This window comes from Chelon labrosus (genome assembly GCF_963514085.1).
Source record: "Chelon labrosus genome assembly, chromosome: 11".
Taxonomy (NCBI): domain Eukaryota; kingdom Metazoa; phylum Chordata; class Actinopteri; order Mugiliformes; family Mugilidae; genus Chelon; species Chelon labrosus.
This window is the reverse complement of record NC_140344.1, coordinates 18,251,355-18,274,356: the sequence shown is the minus strand read 5'-3', so window position 1 is coordinate 18,274,356 and position 23,002 is coordinate 18,251,355. Positions and strand designations below refer to the sequence as shown.

The 23,002-nt window shown below is 41.8% G+C and overlaps 2 protein-coding genes across 3 annotated transcripts; one reads left to right on the top strand and one right to left on the bottom strand.

Moving 5' to 3' along the window:
* The first annotated feature begins 588 nt into the window (after positions 1-588).
* Positions 589-17,180, top strand: LOC311495524 (ELKS/Rab6-interacting/CAST family member 1-like). 2 transcript variants are annotated; one of them, XM_084555006.1, is made up of 19 exons: positions 589-1,449; positions 1,579-1,767; positions 5,059-5,350; positions 5,861-5,988; positions 6,077-6,151; positions 6,245-6,400; positions 6,523-6,690; positions 7,179-7,346; positions 7,513-7,650; positions 7,762-7,902; positions 8,111-8,251; positions 8,405-8,598; positions 10,062-10,197; positions 10,314-10,445; positions 11,386-11,546; positions 11,760-11,907; positions 12,225-12,320; positions 13,223-13,408; positions 14,448-17,180. In XM_084555006.1, exons 1-19 carry the CDS (start codon positions 904-906, stop codon positions 14,583-14,585), a joined length of 3,333 nt encoding a protein of 1,110 aa, XP_084411132.1. In that variant the 5' UTR covers positions 589-903; the 3' UTR covers positions 14,586-17,180. The 2 variants fall into 2 exon arrangements, with proteins under 2 accessions (XP_084411132.1, XP_084411131.1); XM_084555005.1 differs by lacking the exon at positions 14,448-17,180 and having other exon boundaries at positions 13,223-13,688.
* A 617-nt stretch (positions 17,181-17,797) lies between these two features.
* On the bottom strand, positions 17,798-20,374 carry LOC311495467 (F-box/LRR-repeat protein 14-like). The gene has a single exon (XM_084554916.1). It carries the CDS (start codon positions 19,811-19,813, stop codon positions 18,602-18,604), a length of 1,212 nt encoding a protein of 403 aa, XP_084411042.1. The 5' UTR covers positions 19,814-20,374; the 3' UTR covers positions 17,798-18,601.
* Positions 20,375-23,002: the final 2,628 nt, after the last annotated feature.

Here is a 23,002-nt window from a genome sequence, read left to right as displayed (position 1 = left end):
ACTAAGTCCACCATGGACAATCCCCTTTTTTACCTCCCTTGCTAGTTTTAATCCTTAGCGTCAGCACATTAGAAAAAAACGATCCAGGGGATTCAACGTTTACGTCCCAAAGGAAAGACACGAACGAGTTCACAAGCGTCTCAAGCAAACGGTGACATTTCAGGGCGTTGTTAAAGATAGAAATGTCAGCCCTTTTTGCTGTTAGCCGGTGTGTAGACGCCACATTAGCCGCTAGCAAGGCCACGCAGGCTGGGAGTTAAATGGCTGTGGGAGAAATGCAGTGACCAAACAAAAAAAATAAATAAAAACTCAGTGTAAAGCAGAATAGTTGCACATGTTACTGTATGCAAAAAAAAAAAGCCTCTTAGATTTGTTAAATATCTGAATTTCGACCCCAATTGTAGGATTGTGGTACACATACTTCCCCATACCTGTGTCCTAAAGTATATATAAGACATAGAGTAACATGGTATTTTCTCCAAATGACCTCACATGAAAATAATTTAGTTCTTAAATATAACTTTATACAGTTTGCATGACCGTATGTACTGCAGGAGCGAAACTAGTTGAGACGGTGAAACCTAAACACTTGATTTAGTTGGGTTTTGATGCTGCTTTTTCTGTTTTACATATTGTCTTATTAATTTATAGCTTAATTCTTTGTTGTTTATTTTATTGGAACTTGTGTTTTCTTTACAGATTGGTGCCATCACTTGTAGCACAGGATACCTCCTCTCTGACCTCTCTTGTATCATGAACGTTGCGTCCGTTGCCTCCAGTTGAAGCAGGATCACCAACACATTCACTCTATTGGTGAAAGTCGAAACTGCCAAACCTGTAAGGGATATACTCGGGGCTATAGTTCAGTTTTGGGTTGAGCGCCTTTCTTCTATTAAGCAGAAGATGTATGGTAGCGCCCGCTCTGTTGGCAGAGGGGATGCCAATCATAGCGGAGGAAGAGATGGAGGCGGTGCTGGTAATCAGGGATCCGGTCGCTCCCCTCGACTTCCCCGCTCTCCTCGGATGGGACACCGTCGTACCAACAGCACTGGAGGCAGCGGAGGGGGTCCTGGAGGAGCGGGAGGGAAAACACTTTCTATGGAGAACATCCAGTCCCTCAATGCTGCCTATGCCACCTCAGGGCCAATGTACCTGAGTGATAATGAGGTCGCCATGGCGGGTGACCACCTTCCCAAAAGTGGCGGGACTGTGACGACCATGGGGAGGCAAAGGGTGACGTACGGGTCACGAGGTAGCAACAGCGGAATTGTAGCCGCGAGCACTCCCAATATCTCCACCTCAGTGCCTGGCAATGCGGTGCTGCCCGTAGGCATGATGGCTGGTGATGCTCTAGCATTCGGGGACCACCACATGGCGTCCACAGTGCCCCATTCTCTGAGGCAGGCCAGAGACAACACCATACTTGACCTGCAGGCCCAACTTAAAGAGGTATGTTGCCAACAACATTTCTGGTATTAAGAATGTGGATTTTTGTTCAATTAAACTTCTGACTTTGTAGGTTTTACACATATCTCATATGCAGTAATCATGTGCTAACCAATGATCTTGCTTTCTCAGGTTCTGCGTGAGAATGAGATGTTGCGACGAGATGTGGAGGTTAAGGAGAGCAAGCTCAGCTCCTCCATGAACTCTATCAAGACCTTCTGGAGCCCAGAATTAAAAAAGGAACGTGCTCTTAGGAAAGACGAGGTTTCTAAGATCAATGTCTGGAAGGAACAATATCGTGTCATGCAAGATGAAGCACAGGTGAGTTTTCTCTTATAGCTATGTGAATGAATTTGCCTACAAAAAAAAAAAAAAAAATCCTGTTTCCATCTCAGTATGAGTCCTCAACCTGCTTGGGACGAACGCATTTCCTCCCATATTCTCTTCTCTCAGCACAGGTTAGAGGCAGTTTTTGAACATCTAGCTAATCCTCTTATACACAGCTATATGCTCATGCTTAGTAGATAAAAGAGGGTGTTAGTCTAATGGCTGCATTAACATCTCTATATGTCTTAGAAATCACTGGATTTGGTGAAAAGGATAAAAAAAAGTGGACAAATTTAAATGTGGGTATATATATATATATATATATATATATATATGTGTAGTATTGCAGGAAATAAAAACCAAACATGAGGAAGATGTCACTGCTGGGGTGCCTTTTAGCTACGTGCATTCAAAAGCATTAAACATAATGTTCTAGTTCAGTTTATCAGATGTTTATCAGATAGTATGGGGGACTGATGATGGAGCTTATACATATTTATGTTGTTGACCACTTTAATTATTTTAAAAGCATTCCATTCCATATTTTTTTAAATGGCGTGTATCCTCATTACTCTGCGTCTGAGTATATAACCATGTGCTAGGCTTGAGTTATACATTTGTGTTGCATTTTCGTCCAAATGGGTTATTGTGTCCTGATGACAGATGATGTCAGTTTGTGTTTTTTTACTCTTGGTTCAAAGGTGTTGGCCTATTTATACTAAAGTAATAGATACAGATAAGGCCTTAAAAAAAACTACATGTTGTAGGAAATTAAGTTTAATTAATGATAAGCAATTGTCTTTGTTTAACTCTGATTCTTAATAGATGGGCCGACCTGTATAATTTCCTGTTTCCACTCCTGCTGAGTCACAGAATCACACTCTGGACTAATTCCCAGTAATGCCCGACTAGTGCGGGGCTAATCATCGGGTGCTTTAATTTAAAGATGTCTGCTTTCATACGTCTGCTTCCACCTCCCACGCTGGCACACATGCAATGGAAAGCATGGACACACACACACACACACACACACTCGAAGACATTTGGTTAATTACAGCTTGGTGCCCTCGCTGAAAGGAGGTCTAGCTGGATGCGCATACAGCATGATTACACATGTACACATTTCTGTGTGTAATTTAGTTTTTTTTTTTGGCCTTTTTGGTTGTGACTGCTGTTAACATGTGTAATAATCATCTAATCATCTTCTTCCCCACAATAAAAGGTTAGAGTCAGAAGATAATTACTACTTCTCAAATTTATGAAACGTTACCGTTTGTGAAATGCCAGTGATGTTTAAACATTTTGTTAAAATTATGCTGGTGCTGCAGATATACACTGACTTGACTTGTCAAAACATTAGGTACACTAGTGAAAATGAATGCATGTAACAGTCCTACGTCAAATCTTAACTTCATGACTGTTAGAATTGTTGATTTATGTTGAAACAACGTAAGAAAGGTGGTAATTCATTCAGCTGTAAGATCATTTTGGAGGACGCAGTGGTGCTGTTAAACTGTACTGACTAAAATTCAGTTGTCAAAATAATAGAAATGTGTCTTTACAACACAGTGTGATTCTATAGTACTACAAACCTAGCCTGGTCGTCACCATCCTACGTTTCCGCCCGAAATTTGATTCGGGCGGAAACGTAGGATGGCCAAACTGCCCTTCTACGGTTCGCGTGTAACCGCGCCAATCAGCGAACAGTTGAGTGATGACGCAAAACTCGCATGCCGAGTTGCTTGTAGTCCAGCGAAGCTTGTAGTTCAACAGCATAGCAACAATGGCGACGGACGAAGAGACGCTAGAAGCCATCCGCGAAGTTGTCTCAACTCTCGAGACATGTCATTAACAGCCATTATCTTGAAGAGTCATTGCCACCACGATGACAATGTGGTGACTTACCACCACGATCTCAAAACCGGTACAACATAGCCAGTGGTCTGTTTACTACTGAGAGCGGAAGTGGTAAGCGGTAAGAGCCTGAATTCCGGCGCACAATATACGTCATTACCAAACGTTGCTGATTGGTTAAGGGAACTCCAATGACTTTAAACGTCAATATAAGCATCCGCCCATTACTGAGACAGATTCCTATTACATTGGGCCAGACTAACGTGCAGAGCGAAATCAAATTTCGGGCGGAAACGTAGGATGGTGACGACCAGGCTACTACAAACCATAGCCAAACTCTTATTTTCAAAAAATGCTGAGTACAATAACCTTCATGATGCTAAGACTTAGTTCAGGGCTGTTGCATTCATTTTCACTAATGTACATAATGAAATGAAAAGAGTGTGTATTAATAGTAAAAAGGGAGTTTGTGTGGCACCTTTTGATGTGGTAACTTTTATACAGTCGATGATCTGTAGCAGACGTTTGATTCATTGTGACTTAGCGTTTAGATCAGTTTATTTAGTGCATCATAACTCATCTGCTCCCACCAACACCTGACTGTTGTCTCTCCTCAGGCAGAGAGCGAGTGAGAATATGGGGGCTGAGGAAGGGAGGTGTATGAGTGTGAGTGTGTGTGTGTGTTTCTGTGCTTGTCTGTGCATGCATATGCCCGTGTGTATGTTGGATCTGTGCAGTCACAGCAGTGAGTCAGCCTTAGTCACGGGGTGGAGAGGGACGGTTAGTGAGAGGAGAGGAGAGGAGAGGAGAGGTGAGAGTATTGGAAGGAGGAGATGGGATGACAGCAGGCAAGGTGGATGAATAGTGTGTGAGGATGAGAGAATAGTGTTTGCTGGTGGAGGCCGAAGGAGAGAGTGACAAAGGAAGGAGAGGGAGGGGGCTGGAGGCGGAGGACAGAGAGAAACGAAGGCAGACACTGACTTCTCTCTTTGTTCTGTCGTCTGAAAACGCTCACAGCTGGTTCAGACCAGTGCGTAACACGGCCTTGTGTTACTGTCTCACAGCAGCGCTGCCAAGTGTCCGTGGCGTCAGATGCCACAAACAATGCAATACTACACTGGGCTGATTGTGTTTCACCACTTGAATTTCTTTGGGCATGAAATGTAACACTGTCCACAAAGCCTGCACGTTGGGGGGTGCATCAGTGAAGGCATTTCTAAATTTTCAGTCTTGATTAGTGGCTGGTTTTTAACGAGCTGTAACACACTTTTCTCCCAGTGAAGTAAGGTGGTGGCAGCCCATATATCATTCAAGTCATCAATACATTTCACCTCTTCTACCCTGTATAAATCATTTTGTAATAAAGGCTAGTGAACACAGAGAAGAATAGTTAAATTTCTGGAAATACATGTGTCTCCTCTCCGTCCTCAGCATCTCCAGATGACCGTTCAGGCTCTTCAGGATGAGTTGAGGATCCAGAGGGACCTGAACCAGCTCCTCCAGCAAGATCCAGCCAGCCATGGAAGGGACCTGGCTTTGACATCTGAACCCACGGAGGAGAATTACCGGCGGCTACAGGGCGAGTATGAGAGGCAGGCCAAAGAGCTGTTCCTTCTTAGGAAGACCCTGGAGGAGATGGAGCTGAGGATTGACACACAGAAGCAAACCCTGGGAGCCAGAGATGAGTCCATCAAGAAACTTCTGGAGATGCTGCAGAGCAAAGGTTAGTTTAATCCTTGAGTGAGTACGTTAATTAACTTAACTCTAAGGTTTAGAGTTAATTAATCCTTGTAATGAATAGAAGAGGAAAGGTGGCAAACTAAGCCACCACGTTTCTGCTCTATCTGAAGCTACTGTGGGCCAAAAATATAATTCTTTGCTGCATTAACTAGCTCTGATTCACTCTTCAAACTAAAGCAGGACCCAGTGAACACCCAAGGCTTTTGCATAGGTGTCTCCCACAATAATTGCATTATGTCGTCTTGAGGGCATCAAATATGGGAACTTTCGGATTTAATGTATGGTAACAGAAAAAACAAAGATCCATGAACCCATGTTACTAAATAACATACAAATACAGTTGACAGCTTTTGTCTGAAGCATACAACAGTCTCAGCTTTTGTGTTCTTGGTGTTCTTTTGTGTGGCTTATAACTGTATAAACCTCTTGACTAAATAAGCGTCCTGCTACCTGCGTCAGCACTGTAACCCAGATTAAATGTTTGCTGTTTCAGGGCCGTCTGCCAAGGCCTCAGAGGAGGACCAGGAGAGGACCAGGAGGCTGGCTGATGCAGAGATGCATCGGCATCACCTTGAGAGCCTACTGGACCAGAGAGACAGAGAGATAACAGCACTAAGAGAGGTAATGTCCAGTTTATCCATTATTATACAATACATTTCAATACATCTTTTGTTTAATATAAAACTGTGTTCAAAATCTGACCAAACAGGAGCTGCACCGTCGATACGAAGGAACCCCAGAGTCGACCAAAACTAAAGCTCTACAGACTGTCATTGACATGAAGGTGAGGATTTGAGTGGAGAAGTTTGTGTGTGTGTGTGTGTGTGTGTTTGGTCACAAAATGCAATTAGTGTTAAGTCTTCCACATCAACTGTAGGATGCAAAAATCAACTCGATGGAGCGGAACCTGAGAGACATGGAGGAGGAGCTGCTAATGATGAAGTCTAACGGACTTTTGAGCTGTGAGGAGCGCCAAGAGGAGATGAAGCAGATGGAGGTGTACCGCAGCCACACTAAGTTCATGAAGAACAAGGTCAGAGACCACATGAGATGAGTGTAGTTTGACTAAAGTGCTGTAATTGTTGTCAGTCCAATGCTCAAACTTTGCCTAAATATTGTTCTTTAAAAAGCTACTGTTTGTTTAATCCTTTTCAGATGGAGCAGGTGAAGCAGGACCTCTCCAGGAAGGACACTGAGCTGCTGGGTTTGCAGACTAAACTGGAGACGCTAACCAACCAGTTTTCAGACAGCAAGCAACACATCGAAGTTCTCAAGGAGTCCCTCACTGCCAAGGAGCAGCGTGCTGCCATTTTACAGACAGAGGTATGATGCATGCCTATGGTCTCTTCTATAATGTATGCTGTAAGGGCTTAGTTATTCTTCTTGCGGATGTGCACACGGACAAGTGCGGACACCACAGCCAAACAGTTGCTGTTGTTATACTACTTTCCAGTCTGCTTGGAGGACATGCAGTTGGTGCCCTTGTAGATTAGACAGTCTACATGGTCACAACAAACTGGAGGGTACACCAGTGTCTGCACAGAGCCTCCTTTACATATACTGATGACACTATATACATCACTCAAACCCCAGTAGACCCTTGTGTCCTTGCGGAAAGTGTAACTCTAGCCTACATCTATATATGTGTACTGTATAGGACTGTGGATTGAGTTGCTCCAAAGACCACTTTCCTTTATTTTGTTCACAGGATCGTTTTCTTTTCTTTTTTTCCTGTTGTTTACCTTGATTTTAAACTTGAGAGTGGGTCACATTCATGGTTCGTTCTGAGTTGTCAACTGTTTCCTGGCCAGGTGGATGCATTGCGTCTGCGTTTGGAAGAGAAGGAGGCAACTCTGAATAAGAAGAGTAAGCAGATACAGGAAATGTCAGAGGAGAAGGGAACCCTCAATGGGGAAATCCACGACCTGAAGGACATGCTCGAGGTTAAGGAGCGCAAAGTTAATGTGCTACAGAAGAAGGTGATGTTGACACAAGAACCGTTTACGAGAACTTCTGTTGATTTTAGTTGTGAAATCACTAACAGACTTCTGAGCTGAGAAAGATGGATCTATCATGTCTCAGCATGTGCCCTGCCCTGAGGTTGATGTCCATTTTGACAGATGGTTACTTGTGTTTATGCTGCAGATTGAGAACCTGCAGGAACAGTTGAGGGACAAAGAGAAGCAGATGAGCAGCCTGAAGGAGAGAGTGAAGTCGTTGCAGGCAGACACTTCCAATACTGACACTGCTCTCACAACACTGGAGGAGTCTCTTGCAGAAAAGGTGAATTTAGAAGTTTCTATATCTATATTTATTGGTAACAATATATGTATATGTTGGTTGGTTGTATTTGTGAAAACGTCTTGGGTGATTGTTTCCTCTACGTCTTTGTAGGAGCGCATCATTGAGCGTCTAAAGGAGCAGCGAGATAGAGACGACCGGGAGAAGACTGAGGAGCTTGACTGCACCAAGAAAGAACTGAAGGAGTTGAAAGACAGACTGAGCTTACTGCAGGGAGACCTGTCAGACAGAGAGGTGAGAAACAGATGCGGAAACACAAGCTCACATAAAGAAAGGGGACTTGTGTGTGCATCTATTAATACAGTGAAACATTGCTGTCGGAAACGAGCATAATTTTTTTTCCCATCCGTTTGCTGAGTCACGGTAACCTGTATTAGATTAGTTTAGTTTAATTAGTTTAATAAGCTGGAAGAGGTTCATGTATACATCTCTGTACATGCAGACCTCTCTGTTGGACCTGAAGGAGCATGCGTCCTCCTTGGCCTCCTCAGGCCTGAAGAAGGACTCCAAGCTCAAGAGTATGGAGATTTTCTTGGAGCAGAAGAAGGAAGAATGCCTCAAACTGGAAAACCAACTTAAGAGAGTGAGAGACCTCAAATAAAATAAAAAATCACACATCATATTTGGCTGACTAAGCTCGTCATTATTGGCAGCATATATAATTATGATACAAGCTGACATTTTTTTTTTTTTTTTTACTGAAGTTACTTCTAACCAGAGCCTTGTCGTCTCTCAGGCTCAAAATGCGGCACTGGAAGCTCAAGCCAACACCGAACTGTCTGAGCGCATTAAAAACCTCGAGCAGGAAGTGGCTCGCCACAGAGAGGATTCTGGGAAGGCACAGGCTGAGGTGGACCGCCTCTTGGAGATACTTCGTGAAATGGAGAATGAGAAGAATGACAAGGACAAAAAGATCAGTGAGCTGGAGAGGTGGGTTAAAACATGTATGCTGTCCATTTGTACATGTTTGATGTTCATTATAGAGCAGCATAGATATCATGTAGGCTACCTAATGAAGAATTATGTAGGTCCACATTTTGTCTTAATATTAAAACTTAAAATCCCTCTCAAATTTCTTTAATATGCAGCAAGATGCTGATTGTTGGTTCTGAAATAAGTGTCTGCGTAATGTGATGTTTTTGTGGTGGCAAAAAGCAGACTGTTTTTTTTGTTGTTGTTGTTGTTTCTGCTGTCTTTGACTTATGACCTTTGTCCCTTCCAATTGATGCAAATTGTTCAAGAGTGACATCATGTTACTCTGGAGACTGTTGATCTGGCACATCGAAGGGTGGATTTTAGCCTAATGTGACCATCTGCCATTTGGCATCTTAGCAGTATTGATTAGAACTTTCTCAGCAGGTCAGTTTTTCTATGGTCATGTTCACAGCTGTAGTAATTTGGTACGGGCTTGTCCTTTTCTCATGTAGCGTCTGCATTTCTGTCTTTGTCAGTGATGAATCATGTGACCCACGTATATAAAAGATGCCGCGTAATCTTACAGCTGATGTGCACTAGCGCCCACCCTTCTTTCTTGTTCTTCGTATTGGCTTATTATCTTGGTCTGAGTCTGTTTTTCTCTTTCCCGCTTTCTTGTCTTTACATTGGACATTTCTCACCCTACCAGTTTGACCTCCAGGTTAGTATTTGCATCTTTTTCTCCCCCTGACCATGACACGTATTTCTCTTTGTCCTCTTCTCACATTTCTCTCTCCCCCTGTTCCTTGCACCTCTTGCCTCTACAAAGTATGCAGAGCTGCAAGCAATTGTCTTTTCCTGACACATTGAACCCTTTGTGTCTCCTCTTATTTCTGTTCAGGCTCATTTTTCCCTTTTTCGCCTTCTTATTGTTTTGTCTTCCACCCTGAGTCAAATCTGAGATTGACTCTCTGCAGTGCTTTCGAAAAATCTTGCCAAAGCAAGTCTACAAGGTGGCGGTTGTAAAAAAGGGCTGCTTTTCATGAGATCATATCTCTGTGTGTCCCCATTTGATGTGAAGATATCTTTTATTTGCTTCCTGACACTGTATTTACTAAGTGTGCAATGATTACTCAGCTTCAGTCATAAAGTACCCGAATCATCGCGTACAGCTAATACACGGTGTTTACATTTGGTGCCATGGCTATATTTACATCAATCTTTTATTTACTTATGGATGGGCCTGCACAGATTGATGACACGTCATGGATTTGAAAATGCTTGCTTTGCGATTGTGTGTAAAACTCTTCAGTTGGAAGTAGACACAAAAATGTGATCAGTACACTAAAAATATAATTTATTTGCAGAAATGTATCCAACATTTATTGACCATCTGTTTAAAGCTTGAAGATAAATGATAGTGATAGTTCTTCAGATACTAGATATATACCTTTGTCCTTCTGCATCGCATCCGGTAGGCAAATGAAAGACCAGTCGAAAAAGGTGGCATCGCTTAAGCACAAGGAGCAGGTGGAGAAGAGCAGGAATGCTCGACTCGTGGAGGAGGCCAGGAAGAGGGAGGACAACCTGTCAGAGAATTCCCAGCAGGTGAAGGTGAGGCCTGTGTGTGGATTGCATGCAGAATCCTGCAGGGAAGTCCACATTTGCTGGCACAGCAAGGTCAGCATCTAGCAAAGCAAATTTTTACTTTTCCTCCTCCTGTTGAAAAGGACACTCTGCGTCAGAAGTCGGAACGCATAGAGGAACTGGAGGAGGCCCTGAGAGAGAGCGTTCAAATCACTGCTGAGCGAGAGATGGTGCTCGCACAGGAGGAGGCTGCCAGGTCACTCCAGGAGAAACAGGTACACAAGCCACACAAACAGACGCATGCAAAACTATGTTAATCAACAAGACCCTACTTACACTACATGCATATCTAAACCCATCTATGTACAGATAACAAAACGGCTTCTCTTTCTCATTTTTGCTGCCATTGTGGTGTTACTCATCCTTACTTCCATCCTCTCCTCTGGCATCCGCTACTTTCTCAGTTCTTTTATCTTTGCTTGTCGTTTTCTCTTGTTTTCTCTCTGCTACACACCGCCTCTCAGAAGCACTCATTCAAACCAATGCATGAGTCCAACCTCGCCCACTTTAAGTGGTCTAAGGTATGAGCCCAGTATATGTGACCTCCACCAGTGAGCAACAACACTTACAGAGGGTGGAAACAACAAAAGCAACACCTCTACAAGTCATGCAGTCTCAGTCAACTACCCCGCAAAGAATACATCCAAGTAGTTTGGTAATTTAAGGGGCTTTTAGTTTGATGTTGTGGGACTGCATGTTTTTGCAAAGTGTTGCCGTTGTTTCTAACCTGTGTAATTATAATGACATTTTGTTTACCTGTTGTTTGCTTATAAAGCAATGCTAATGAAGTGGGTTGCTCACACGTCAAATATTTAATAAAACTGATACTTTGAAGATAAATTATTAATTTGTTCTCTCGTTCAGTCAACTGTGATTAAACTATAAGTGGAAACAAATGCACTTTAGTATCTTTTAAGTAAATAACAGGTAAATCACACCTAGTGCTAAAGTTTACTTGTAATTGTATTGTAATTGCTCCCTAGTCCTTTCCAACACATGAATTATGCTGCCCCTCCCCCTTACTCTCAAAGCATCATGTCTTTTCTTAAAAAAATAAATAAAAAAAGGCCTGTGTGGTCACTGTTGAGTTTTAAGTAATGCATTTTACTCTATCTATCATTGAAGTGTTTTGTGTGTGTTTGTGTGTGTTCCCAGATGGAGGAGCTGCTGGGGGCCATGGAGAAGGTGAAGCAGGAGCTGGAGTCCATGAGGGCCAAGCTGGCATCCACTCAGCAGTCTCTGTGTGAAAAAGAAGCACACCTCACAACCCTGCGAGCTGAGCGCAGGAAACACCTGGAGGAGGTGCTAGAGATGAAGTATGTGAACGTGTGCACAGATAAACACACACACACAGACAGTAGGGTGGCATAGACTCTGGATTATTGATCGTTACCTTAATCTCGTAAAATGTCAACCTATTCTGGCCTTCCCCAGCTGGCAAGATGATATTATGCGATGAATAATAAATGAAAATTGAGCTGTTTACTTGTGTGGGTAAATGCCGTGTTGTTGCATTTCCACCTAAACAGGCAAGAGGCGCTGTTGGCTGCCATCAGTGAGAAGGATGCTAACATCGCGCTACTGGAGTTGTCCTCCTCTAAGAAGAAGAAAACCCAGGATGAGGTGGCTCTGCTGAAGCGGGAGAAGGACAGATTGGTGCAACAGCTCAAACAGCAGGTGAGGAAGCAGCGGCATCTATCTACAGAGGAGAATACAGGACTGATTCAGTAACAATAATCTGTTTTGTCAGCAGAAACATTGCCGTGAGTTTGTCTCACATTAAATATGTATTTGGCATAGGAAACCTTGCACATTCTCATCTAACTTGACTTCTACTGACAACAGTATTTGATGTTGGTTAGATGTAGAGAGTTTTCCTCTTCCTGTTTCGTCTAGGACATAGCCAAGTCCCAAAACCACACCAATTACGCTAAAAAACACCGGCCACCATCCGTCACTGACGTTTCTATTTTAAATTCTCTCTGTCTTTACAGACTCAGAACAGGATGAAGCTGATGGCAGACAATTATGAAGATGACCATCTGAAGACTGCACCTGTCCAGACAAATCACAAACCCTCTCCAGATCAGGTAACCCGCGACAATCAATTAGCTTTGATAACATCTCTGATTACCATCCTTGCCAGCTTCTTAAAATTCCTGCAGTTAACAAGATCATGTCTGTAAAGAAGGTTGAACTGACTACTTCTCTCTAAAAGGAAAAAATATTAGCAGATATAAGTCGTCTTCTGTGTTTTCTACTGTTCTTGTCTGTTTACACACTAACCAAATGTTCTTTCTAATGCTGCCATTGGCTTACCTTGTGGCTAACAGGATGATGAGGAGGGTATTTGGGCATAGCCAAGTTCTTGCCCTCCCCTCTCTCTCACAGCCATTTTGTTCAGAATGGTGAGCTTGTACGGAAAGCCAGACCTGTCGTTGTGCCAGTGGCATGTTGTTTAATCATCTTACATTCATTGTTTTTTCCTTGTTGCCATGCCATTCCTTTCCACCTAATGACTGTCGTCATCAAGATTGCTTGTTCTCACAAACTCATCCTTTGCTTTAACACTGTTCACTGGTGTCTGTTTATGAGTGTTTGCATGTGCGATCCAAGAAATGCCTCAGACTGAAGCATCTTTAGCTTTGCATGCCACTTCTTGACACTAATGATTAGCTTTTCCTCCATATTGACCCACACAAAGAGGTTATTGATAACAGTTTTAACCTCAATGTAATCAGTGGTTGAGGAAGTTGTTTTGTGAGACTTTGTTGATCCGCACACACGAGTACCGAAGAATATTGGCTCTAATGTGAAGTGGTGATGGGTTCGTAAGCATGTACGCAGATGATGCTGCTTCTCTCATTTTTTTGTTTTGATGTAAGTGGTTTCTTGTGAGTGGATTGGAACTTCTGGTGTGTAGTTTGAACTAAATATTTTTTTTCTTACATTTCTGTTTATCTGTCTCCTTCCACATCCTCCCACCCCGCAGATGATACCCCCTCTTTTAGCCCTGTCCCAGAACCGCAGTAAGCTCAAACTCTACATCGCCCACCTGACAGACCTCTGCCACGACCGGGACCCCAGCATCCTCAGCCAGCTCACTCCACCCTCTCACTACCACCACAGCGACCCTGAAGACTGGGAGAAGGAGCTCCAGAAGATGAGTGTCGAACAGGTAGCGGAGGAACTCTCACCTATGCATTGCAGCAACTGGAATTCATGCATGTTTTTATATAGAGCAACTAAATTCTCTTCAGAATTTGAATTTGAACAACATTTGGATGTTGTTATGGGGCGTTTTAAACCATTACAGAGAAAAAAAGTACCTCTGCTGCTTCTTGTCAAAATGTTGTATAACAAACACAACAGTGAAATCCAAACATCTCACTTCTCCAATGGCAGCCGATTTGTTGGAAACAAAATCACCTCCACTGTACTCAGATGAATTGTATGACTATGTCACTGTTACTCCTCTGTCAGCCACCACATAAAGCCCGTCCCCTGCCCAAATGATTTGATTGGTCCAGTAGATCTTTGCCAGGAATCTGTGGGTGGGGGAATTTCAAGCTGCCATCTAAGCAAATTTTTATATGCTGTAAAGGTCCATTTTTTAGTCTTAATCTTTTTGGAGAGGGGAGATGAACTACTGTATGTTGCAGATAATGAAAAAGTATTTAGTATGTCAGGCTTCATAAGGGAAGGTAGGTTTATTTATGTAGCAGATATAGAGGAACTTTGTGCTTTACATGATCCAAAGACATGATGCATTTAAACCAAACAAAACCTATATATATATATATAGAGAGAGAGAGGGGGGATAATAGAATATAAAGAACTAATGCAGTAATAACATGAGAGCAAAATCTAATTTATGAAATAGGAAAAGGCAAATGTCCATATGAAAAACTGCTCAGTCAAAGACACAGTAGATAGTGAAAATTAGATTTTAAGGTGGATAACGTTGGGGCACACTGAAGAAAGTTGATTTCCGTTTCCCTGAATCATTTTTGCATTTGTAATAATTATCAGATTGGAAGTGACGACAGTGAATGTGGGCACCAGTCATTTTCTCCAATTGAATGAAGACTGTTGCTTTGTGATGGGTTTTCGGACGGTTCAAGAAGCATTTTTTTTTCTTCGTTGATGGCTGCATTAACTAAGATGATTGAAACCAAATGTTTAAAAGATACTAATTCTTGCTTCCTTGCCACCAGTTAGAGCAGGAGCTGGAGGTGTGTGAGAAGGAGAGCGGAGAGCTGCAGGAGTATGCCAACTCTGTTCTCCAGCAGATCGCAGACTACTGCCCCGATATCCTGGAGCAGGTCGTCAACGCCCTGGAAGAGTCATGCTGACAACTCTGACCTCAGACACAACCCGGCTGAGTCCAGGTGCCCCTACCTCCACCCAAATAGGCTTTTGCAAGGAAGAGAGAAAGTCGGGGCGTTATCTAATCCCGCTGGGCTCTTCTTCTTTGTCCCTCTCATCTACCCTGCAACAAACTTTCAGGACTCCTGAGTGCTTTCCTGTCTCATATGTCACTTTAATGCTAAATCTTTTTTGATTACTCACTGCAAATGCTATTTAATGATCGTGGTAAGCACCTAATTATGTTTTCAGACTGACAATAGTTAAGTTGAGGTTACTGAAAAGTTCAACCATTATCATTTGGGAATTCGATTGTTGTCCTTTACACTGTAAAAATCACATTGGACACAAGTGCATTGGGAGACAAAGGATATTGGAGGAACTTCTGCACAAAGTCTTGGGGCATACTGCCAGTCTTCCTCTCTCTAGACTGCTCCATTTAAAGCAGGAATTGCCAAATAGGGCACAGTTACCTCACCAACTTTTCTTCTTTTTACCTTTTACATTTCTCTCACATCTTTTGAGATAAAAAAAAAAAAAATCTGTATATATATATATATATATATATATATATATTACTTACATGGGACAGGAAAGCACTTTCTGTCTTGGAGAATTGGGGAGCTGCTACATCTCGAGGGGGCAGAGATGATCAGAGTCCAGTGGGTAAAACATGGAGCCATGTAGAAGTTTGCTTTGTGTTAGAGTAGTAATACTTATGAAATGCCACTTTTAAACCAAATGAAAGCATCATGTTTTCAAAAATGTGTCCTGTCCTAGCTCTGAGCTGTGGACCTATCCACCTGGCTAGGATTAGGTTGTCGGTACGCTACTATGTCGTCTGTGGTTGAGTCACTGGCATTAGAGGGGGATCAAGGCCTGACATGGATCAGAGATCAGATTTTAGTTACTATGTTCTCAATGGAACGAGAGAGAGGATTTAAAAAAAAAAAGAAAAAGCTTTTATTATTGGTGACGTGTTCATTTTTAGATGGTTTTGCACACAACGTCCACTTGTTTATGAGGTATGCAATGTTTCTTTTGAGAACGTTCTAGTGGCCTTGGAGCATGCACAAAGAGCAGTACTGGACCTAACGCAGGGATACTTATTCCTCTGTAATACTGGTGCTAAGGCATGATGTGAGAACTTTCAATCTGACACGCTGGTCATTCAGTCTCATCCAAAGTTTCTATAGTTGTTAAAACCCACCTGATCTTTCATTCTTTGACTGAATCACTGAAGAATACAAGCGGCGCCCCCTTTTACTTGTATTTTTCAGATCACTTCCCAGTGACGCCTCTGTTGTTGTGTTTTTTTGAAATCTTCAGGTCTGAGGTTTTTTAATTACTAAGTGCATCTACATTTACAAGAAACAAGTCACTTTTCAGCAGATTTTGACTTTTTAGATCAGTTTGTAAATAATGTGATATTTAACACGTACAGTGACTGAATAAAGGTAATTAAGTGGAAGGTGTTGTGCATTCTTTAAAACAAAAATATCTGAAAGCAGTGCAGTTGTCTTGTGTCTAATTTTGTCTTCAGGACAAAATGTGTGTGCGTGACAGTACTGCCATAACTTGCGGAAAGTCATGTTCTATAGAGATCTATATAAATATAATGCATATAAATAAATATATATATATATATAATGTTTACCGTATCGATATGCATTGAATGTTTGCACAGAATCTTGAAGAGCAAGCTGCTCTGAACAAAATGACTGTCGAGTTAGTGTCCCCAGCACAAACTGAGGAAAGAAGTGTCAAAACAAAAAAAAAAAACAACAACTTTGTGTCAAAATAATGTGTGAACTAAAAATGTTTTCAAACGTGACTGTGTGATGGGGGAGTACTTTTCTTGCATTTATTTCTAATGGTCTTTTTTATATATATTTTCACCTGATGGTGATGTAAATGTATTACCCTGAGATTTCAGTGTTGATGTCTTTTATTTGTTGGTTGATGTCAAAAGGCAAAATCGAGCCTGATGGATTAAAAACAAGCCTCCACCCCTCCTGCTGTTACAGGAGAAGCACAATGCTACACAACAAAAAAACGGTGTAAAGTGCGTCAGTATACGTCTTAAAATAGATTTCTAACAAACTTCCCACATGTCACAGATTTACAGATAGATTTGGTAAAGGAGGCACAGTGAAAACAGAACACACCCCTTGTGTGCGGGTGTTGCAGGACGTTAGCTGGATGCTTGTTTTTGTGCTCATCATCCCAAACCTCTGAGTCAAGATTATTTCCATTCCTTTAACCCCCTCACCGTTGAGTTTGGAGACAAGGGAGCATCTTTCAAAGTGTTTCATTTCCCATACTTTGTCCTCTGTATCCCTGCCCCCTCTGCCTTAATGTCTGATCATCTCTTTTTCCTCAACTCCTTATTGCGAAACACGGAGCTGATTAAGGGGCTTCTGCATTTTTGTTCTATTTTCTTTTTGCGTTTGTAAAAGACATGTACTGCCTTCTGTCTGTTCGTGTTAAGAATCAAACTGTGTAAAAAGAAAAGCAAAACAGATTTGTTTGTGAGTTACTTGGATTTTGTATGTATGTAAATAAATAAATTATAAGCCTTGTTTTCTTGTCGAAGAATTTTAACTAATAACCAGATTGGATAAATGTGCTGCCTGCTGCATTTGACGGCTTTTGTTCCTGTTCTTGTGAATATGTCGAAAAGCAACAAAGCTGCACGGACACTAAGTAGAGTGAGGTAGAATGTGTTATCACCAGCTGTTCACAAGGTTGGCAATACTATCTCTGGACGAAAACCTATTTGGAAAATGTAACTCCATTACTGGACACTGAGCTAGCAGTCTACCCAGCTTCTTAGTTTATCGCCAACATTTAAATGTAGTGAATATTTGCAGGGTCTCAGGAAGATGTGCACAATGACCAAAATGTCTGTAGCAGAGCCTTAACACAGGTTTACTGAAAACATGATGAATAATTTAGGGGGTTTAGGATGTAGTGAGCTGTTCCTCCAGGTCAACTAAGCAGAGTAGAAACTTTGTCTTAACGAAAGACCAAACTCAAACATCATCAAATGTTTGCCCCTTAAATATTTTCTCTGACTTCGGAAGTAAAGCTGAAAGAAACTCCTGCTAAGGGACAAAAGATGATGCTCAAAACTGCAGCTTAGAGGTGCAAGGCTATAATCGTGCAACATATTTGTACACAAAAGACAAAACTAAAACATATTTGCCATCTTTATTCATAAATATCACTACTGTATGAATATAAAACAATCTTAAATTACTGTTTTTTTTTTAAACAAATACTCTGGCATTATCATTGGAAGCTCCTCAGGGGACAAAACCCACTGAATTAACAGTTTAAAGTATTGCATATAGCCTTGGTAGCTGTTAGTTACTACACCTTTCTGTAGCGGTGTTGATGAACCTTTAACAGAGTGGAAACTGGAACATCTGATACATAACTTACTTCCTCAGGAATATGAAACTTAGCCAACTATACATAGGTAAACAAAGACAGACAGGATTGATCCACCCACTTCAATTTGAAGTACAATTTTGTCAGCAACAGTCATTCAATACAGGTAAAAAAATACATCAGCCAAAAAGAAAACATCTATCAAAACTTCAATCCAGGGTACTCCTGCCTTTCTGTTAAAAGTTAAAATGCCTAGTCATTATTCTGCAAAGAGATATCAAGATATCATTGGTATGTGAGTCACAAAAATATACAATCTAATCTAGTATTCAGCGGCAGTAGGCACTCCTGTGTTTGATGGGTGAGGTAGCTAACAGTGAGAACTGTACACAGGCAGATATTTAAACAAGAGAGCACTGAAAACAAGTCTGAATAAGAGTGGAGTATTGCTGTGCAGATGAACAATATTCCAGTGATCAATGCTGAGTCCCTCTCCTTGTTTTTAGTCACAGTATAAAAGGTAAATTTAAGAATGTTTACAGGCAGTCTCTCAGTGCAAAACTGAGCGCTATGCACAATGAAATGCATCCTAAACAGATGAGAGCTTTCACCTCACTCTCTCGCTCTCCGTCATCTGCCACAGTCCCAGGTTTAATACTTTAAGGCACGGGAGCTGTGTTATTCTCTCAAGACCCCTCTTAGTGATCTTAGTACAGCCGTACAGGTCAATCCCTGTCAGCTGGGTCAAGTGGTCAGCTATCAACTCCAGACCTTTGTCTGTGATTCGCACACACTGTCCAATGTTAAGAGTCTTGAGTTCGTGCATCTGACGTACCATCCTGTTAATTCCATCATCACTGATATGGCAGGAGCACAGAGACAGGGACTTGAGCTGATACAACCCCTGGGCGATGTAAGCCAGGCTCTGGTCTCCGATCTTATCACAGAAAGAGACATCAAGTCCGCACAGTCGGAGGGAGCCCATAGCCAGATGCATTATCCCAGTGTCACTGATGTTATCACACGACCTCAGGTTCAGGCTGCACAGGTGGGTCATGTGTGACAGGTGGATCATCCCTGCATCCGATATCCCGCCACAGAAGCTGAGGTTGAGCACTTTGAGCTTGTTTAGGCCCTTTGAGACATGTTTGAGAGACAAGTCCGTGAGCTTCTGGCAGTCCTGCAAGGTTAACTTCTCCAGGGACAGGCAGCCCTCTGCAGCACTACGGGTCATACCAGACAGGTGGCCGATGCCCACATCTGACACATGCCTGCAGCTACGCAGGTTAAGGCTCTTGAGTCTGTGCAAGCCCCAGGCAATGAGCAACAGGCCTGTGTTTGTGATATTGCTGCATCCCCCGAGTTCGAGCACCTCCAGGTTTTTGAGGTACTGGGCGATCCGGCCCAGGCTAGAGTCTGTGATCTGTTTACAAAGACTGAGGTTCAGCACCCGCAAGGATGGGATGTCCTGCACAAAGGCATGTCCAAGACCATTGTCCGTGAGGTTGAAACAACCACACAGGTTAAGGCTTTCGATGTGTGGCATCCCTTGAATCACGTAGCTCAGACTTCGCCTGAGGCTCAGGATCTGAACTTTCTTGATTCCTCTGGTCTGAAGACTGGGGAACAGAGAAGGGTTAGCTCGCCGCAGATGAAGCTTGGCTTCCACCCCCCTCCACACCGACTTGTGGTAGGACGCGTCCCTCCAGGCCGCGCACACTTGGGCTACTCTTCCTTTGTCTTTAACGTCCAGGTAACTGAAAATAATGGCCAAGATTTCCGGGAAAAGGCACGAAATATGTGTCTCCATTTCAAACATGGCTGCGGGCCGACTCCTTTTAGCTGCAGAGGCTGCTTGTGAGCGACAATACTGTCGTGATAGCTCCCCGAAACTCTGCTGCCGAAGTTGCGGTCTGGCCCGGCAACGTTAGCTAATGTCAGCTAGCATACGATCAGGCTAACTAAAGCTAATTAGCTTTGTGTGCAACATAACAAAAATCCACCCATCTCGTAGGGCCAATGCGTACTCTCGGGTTCAACAAAATGAGGACATAAAAAATTATTAAATGCGTAGTTATTACGTTGACGACACGGAAGCAGGTACAGAAAACTCCGAAAGCCAGTCACAATATTTACCTAGCAAGCTAGGCTAACAGAAGCTAACAGCGGCGTAGCGCTTGGCTAGCCGTCTAAACTTCTGAGCTTCAAAGCCGAACAACCTCCTCGTCCGAGACGTCCGGGGCGTTAGTCTTTACTCCGGGTCATCGCAAAGCGTATCCAAAACTTTTTTGTTTGTAGAAAAGCCTTTATCTACAGAACAGTTGTCTCGTACAAAGAGCGCTGCCTGGCTCCTTTACCTTCTGTAGCATTTCCAGCAGCGTCGGAGCATCTACAATGAATAAACCAACTGTGTTAGCTCACAGCGACTTTAGCTTCCAGCCAGCGGCCCCTAGTGGAAGAAACAAGCACGACAAGTCATAACAAAACTAACATGGAAGCATCACAAACACATTTTAAAGTGTTTTAAAACTTAAATATGACATTGATGTATGGTTGTCTGTCTATTGTCTGATTCATGCTTTTGTGTTTGTATATTCTGCCAGGGAAAACCTAATAAAACGCTAGGGTAGGCATAAAAAAGAGCAAGTCAAATATGTCTTTATTAATTAATTGTGCTTACACTGGTTGCTCAACATTTGAGTGACAAGTTTACAAGCCATGTATGCTATATAACTTGAACAAACACAGAAAAGCACATGGCTAATCAAAGGCAGACAAGCTTGACGAGAGCAAACTAATTTTGAAGTGTGTATAAACACGCAATTCAAACCCAGACAAACTGTCTATATACATGCTGTTTGGGGGGTAAAAATGTAACTAATAATATTTTCTAAAATGTAAAACACCAGCTGATGATGAACAGTGATGTATATTTAGTGAACAAAATTAGATCCCTACTTTATTAAACTTTTAGAATCAAATAGAGACCACACAAGAAGCTGAGGAAATCAGATGTGACTTGGTCCCATTAGCTATTTGCTCACCTTTTGTGAGACATGAAAAACACAAGTCACATTGCACCTCTGAATATTTATATATTTTGAAAAAAACTTGAAGCCACACAGTTGAAAATGAACGTAAAAGTTTTTGCTCTTGTAATATTATTTTTTTTTAGCAACAATTTAGGCTTAAAATTAATAGAAAAAGCTGACTTGTTTAAAATATGTTAAGATTATTTTCTCCTCGACTGAATGTGGTTGCTGCCATGAAAAATACCCATCTAAATAATAATGTACTATGGAAAAGATGAGTCGAAACTGACTACAGGAAGTTTTAACTCCAACAGTCACTATGAATCTTTACATTATGGACAGTATAATCTGTCAGAATATACTCACATTTCTCATGTTGTATTCGACTCTGCGATGCTCTGTCTCCTTCTTGACTGCTTCTTAGCCTAAATGTTTGTGACCTGGCAGGAAGCCAGTATAGAACACCTTTGTGTCAGTAACCATTATGACGTTTTTTAATGGGCGGGGCTTAACTGGAGGCAAAAGTTCTGTGACCCGAAGTTCTGCTTAGCTAGCTAGCAGCAAAACAACTCTGCGTCAGGCTTGGGTTACTGTGCTGCGAACCGTTAGCAACGTCTTGGCAAGTAACCTACAAATTGTATCTGTCAATTTTCAATTACCATAAAGTACACTACATACCTGTTATATATGCAATAGTTATATAGGCTGATGAATATGTCAACGGAGGCTGTTACACAGACTAATGGCTAAGAGGCTAATGTAAAAGCAAAATGTTGTTAGCTGTGTTATGTTTAGCAAAATATGAAGTAAATGAAGCTTGCTATCAAAGCATCGATGTAGCTCATTATTCTAACATTAGCTAACTTTCTAGTGGGAGCTAGCAAATGCTATTTTGTGAAGGCACACACAAGCGTAATCTGTAAAATGGTGTATGGAGGCAGGATGGAGTGTGGGTCCTGAATCACATTAAGCATCTGACTGATTTACAAAAAAAAAACAAAAAAAACCCAATTATATTTATAGTTATATGTATATATGTATATTATTATTTATTACCATAGTACCGATACTACCAATACCGTTTCTATTATTTTGACAACCCCATTTTAGTACAGTTCAACAGCACTACAAACTTCAGCCTCCAAAATGATCATTCAGTTGAAACCACCTTTCTGATCCTGTTTCAACATAAACGGAACATTGTAACAGCCATGAAGGGGGATTTAGTGCAGGACTGTTATATAGGAATAGATTTATTAGGTACTGCTGTACCTAATATTTAGGCAACTGAGTGTATTTTTTATTCTGTGTATTTGTTATTGTCTTTATGTTGTTATTATGTGTCTTTATTTGTTGTTTAGTATCTGTTTAAAAAAGGGAATTGAAGCTCAGTATGTTTGTATATTTGTTTATTAAACCCTACAGTTAAATAAGTTTTTGACCCAAACCAGCTAAATACTAATTCAAATACTAATTCAGATCGGTCACATGATAAGCTACATGACGGTGTTTAAATTTACAGCAGAGAATGAATTCTTAACTATGACTGATCAAATGAACTTAAGCGTTTCTCAGTCATAAAATCTGTTATTCGACTACAACTGACATGAACACAACTTAGTCCTGTCTTTGTATTGTCTACTTGAGTATGTGCACTTTCATCATGTTATGTGCAGAACCAGCAGGGAGAAGTTAATGTAGTTGGAGCCTCACCTTTGACCTTCATTGCTAGAAATGCCAGCCCCCTCCCCTGACAGCAGCTCACTCGAGGCCCTGAAACAATAAATATCTACAATTCCTGGCATATTTCTAGGCTCCTGTCTGGTTCTGGGCCTCTGAATCACCCGTGGTCTTCCCCCAATAACGTTTCTCACATCATCTCTACAAGTTTAAAGCTCTTGCAGCAACTCAGGAACTGCAAAGGGAAACACAGAGTCAGAAACTATTCAAGGTTTTGATGTTTTCCTAATACTAAT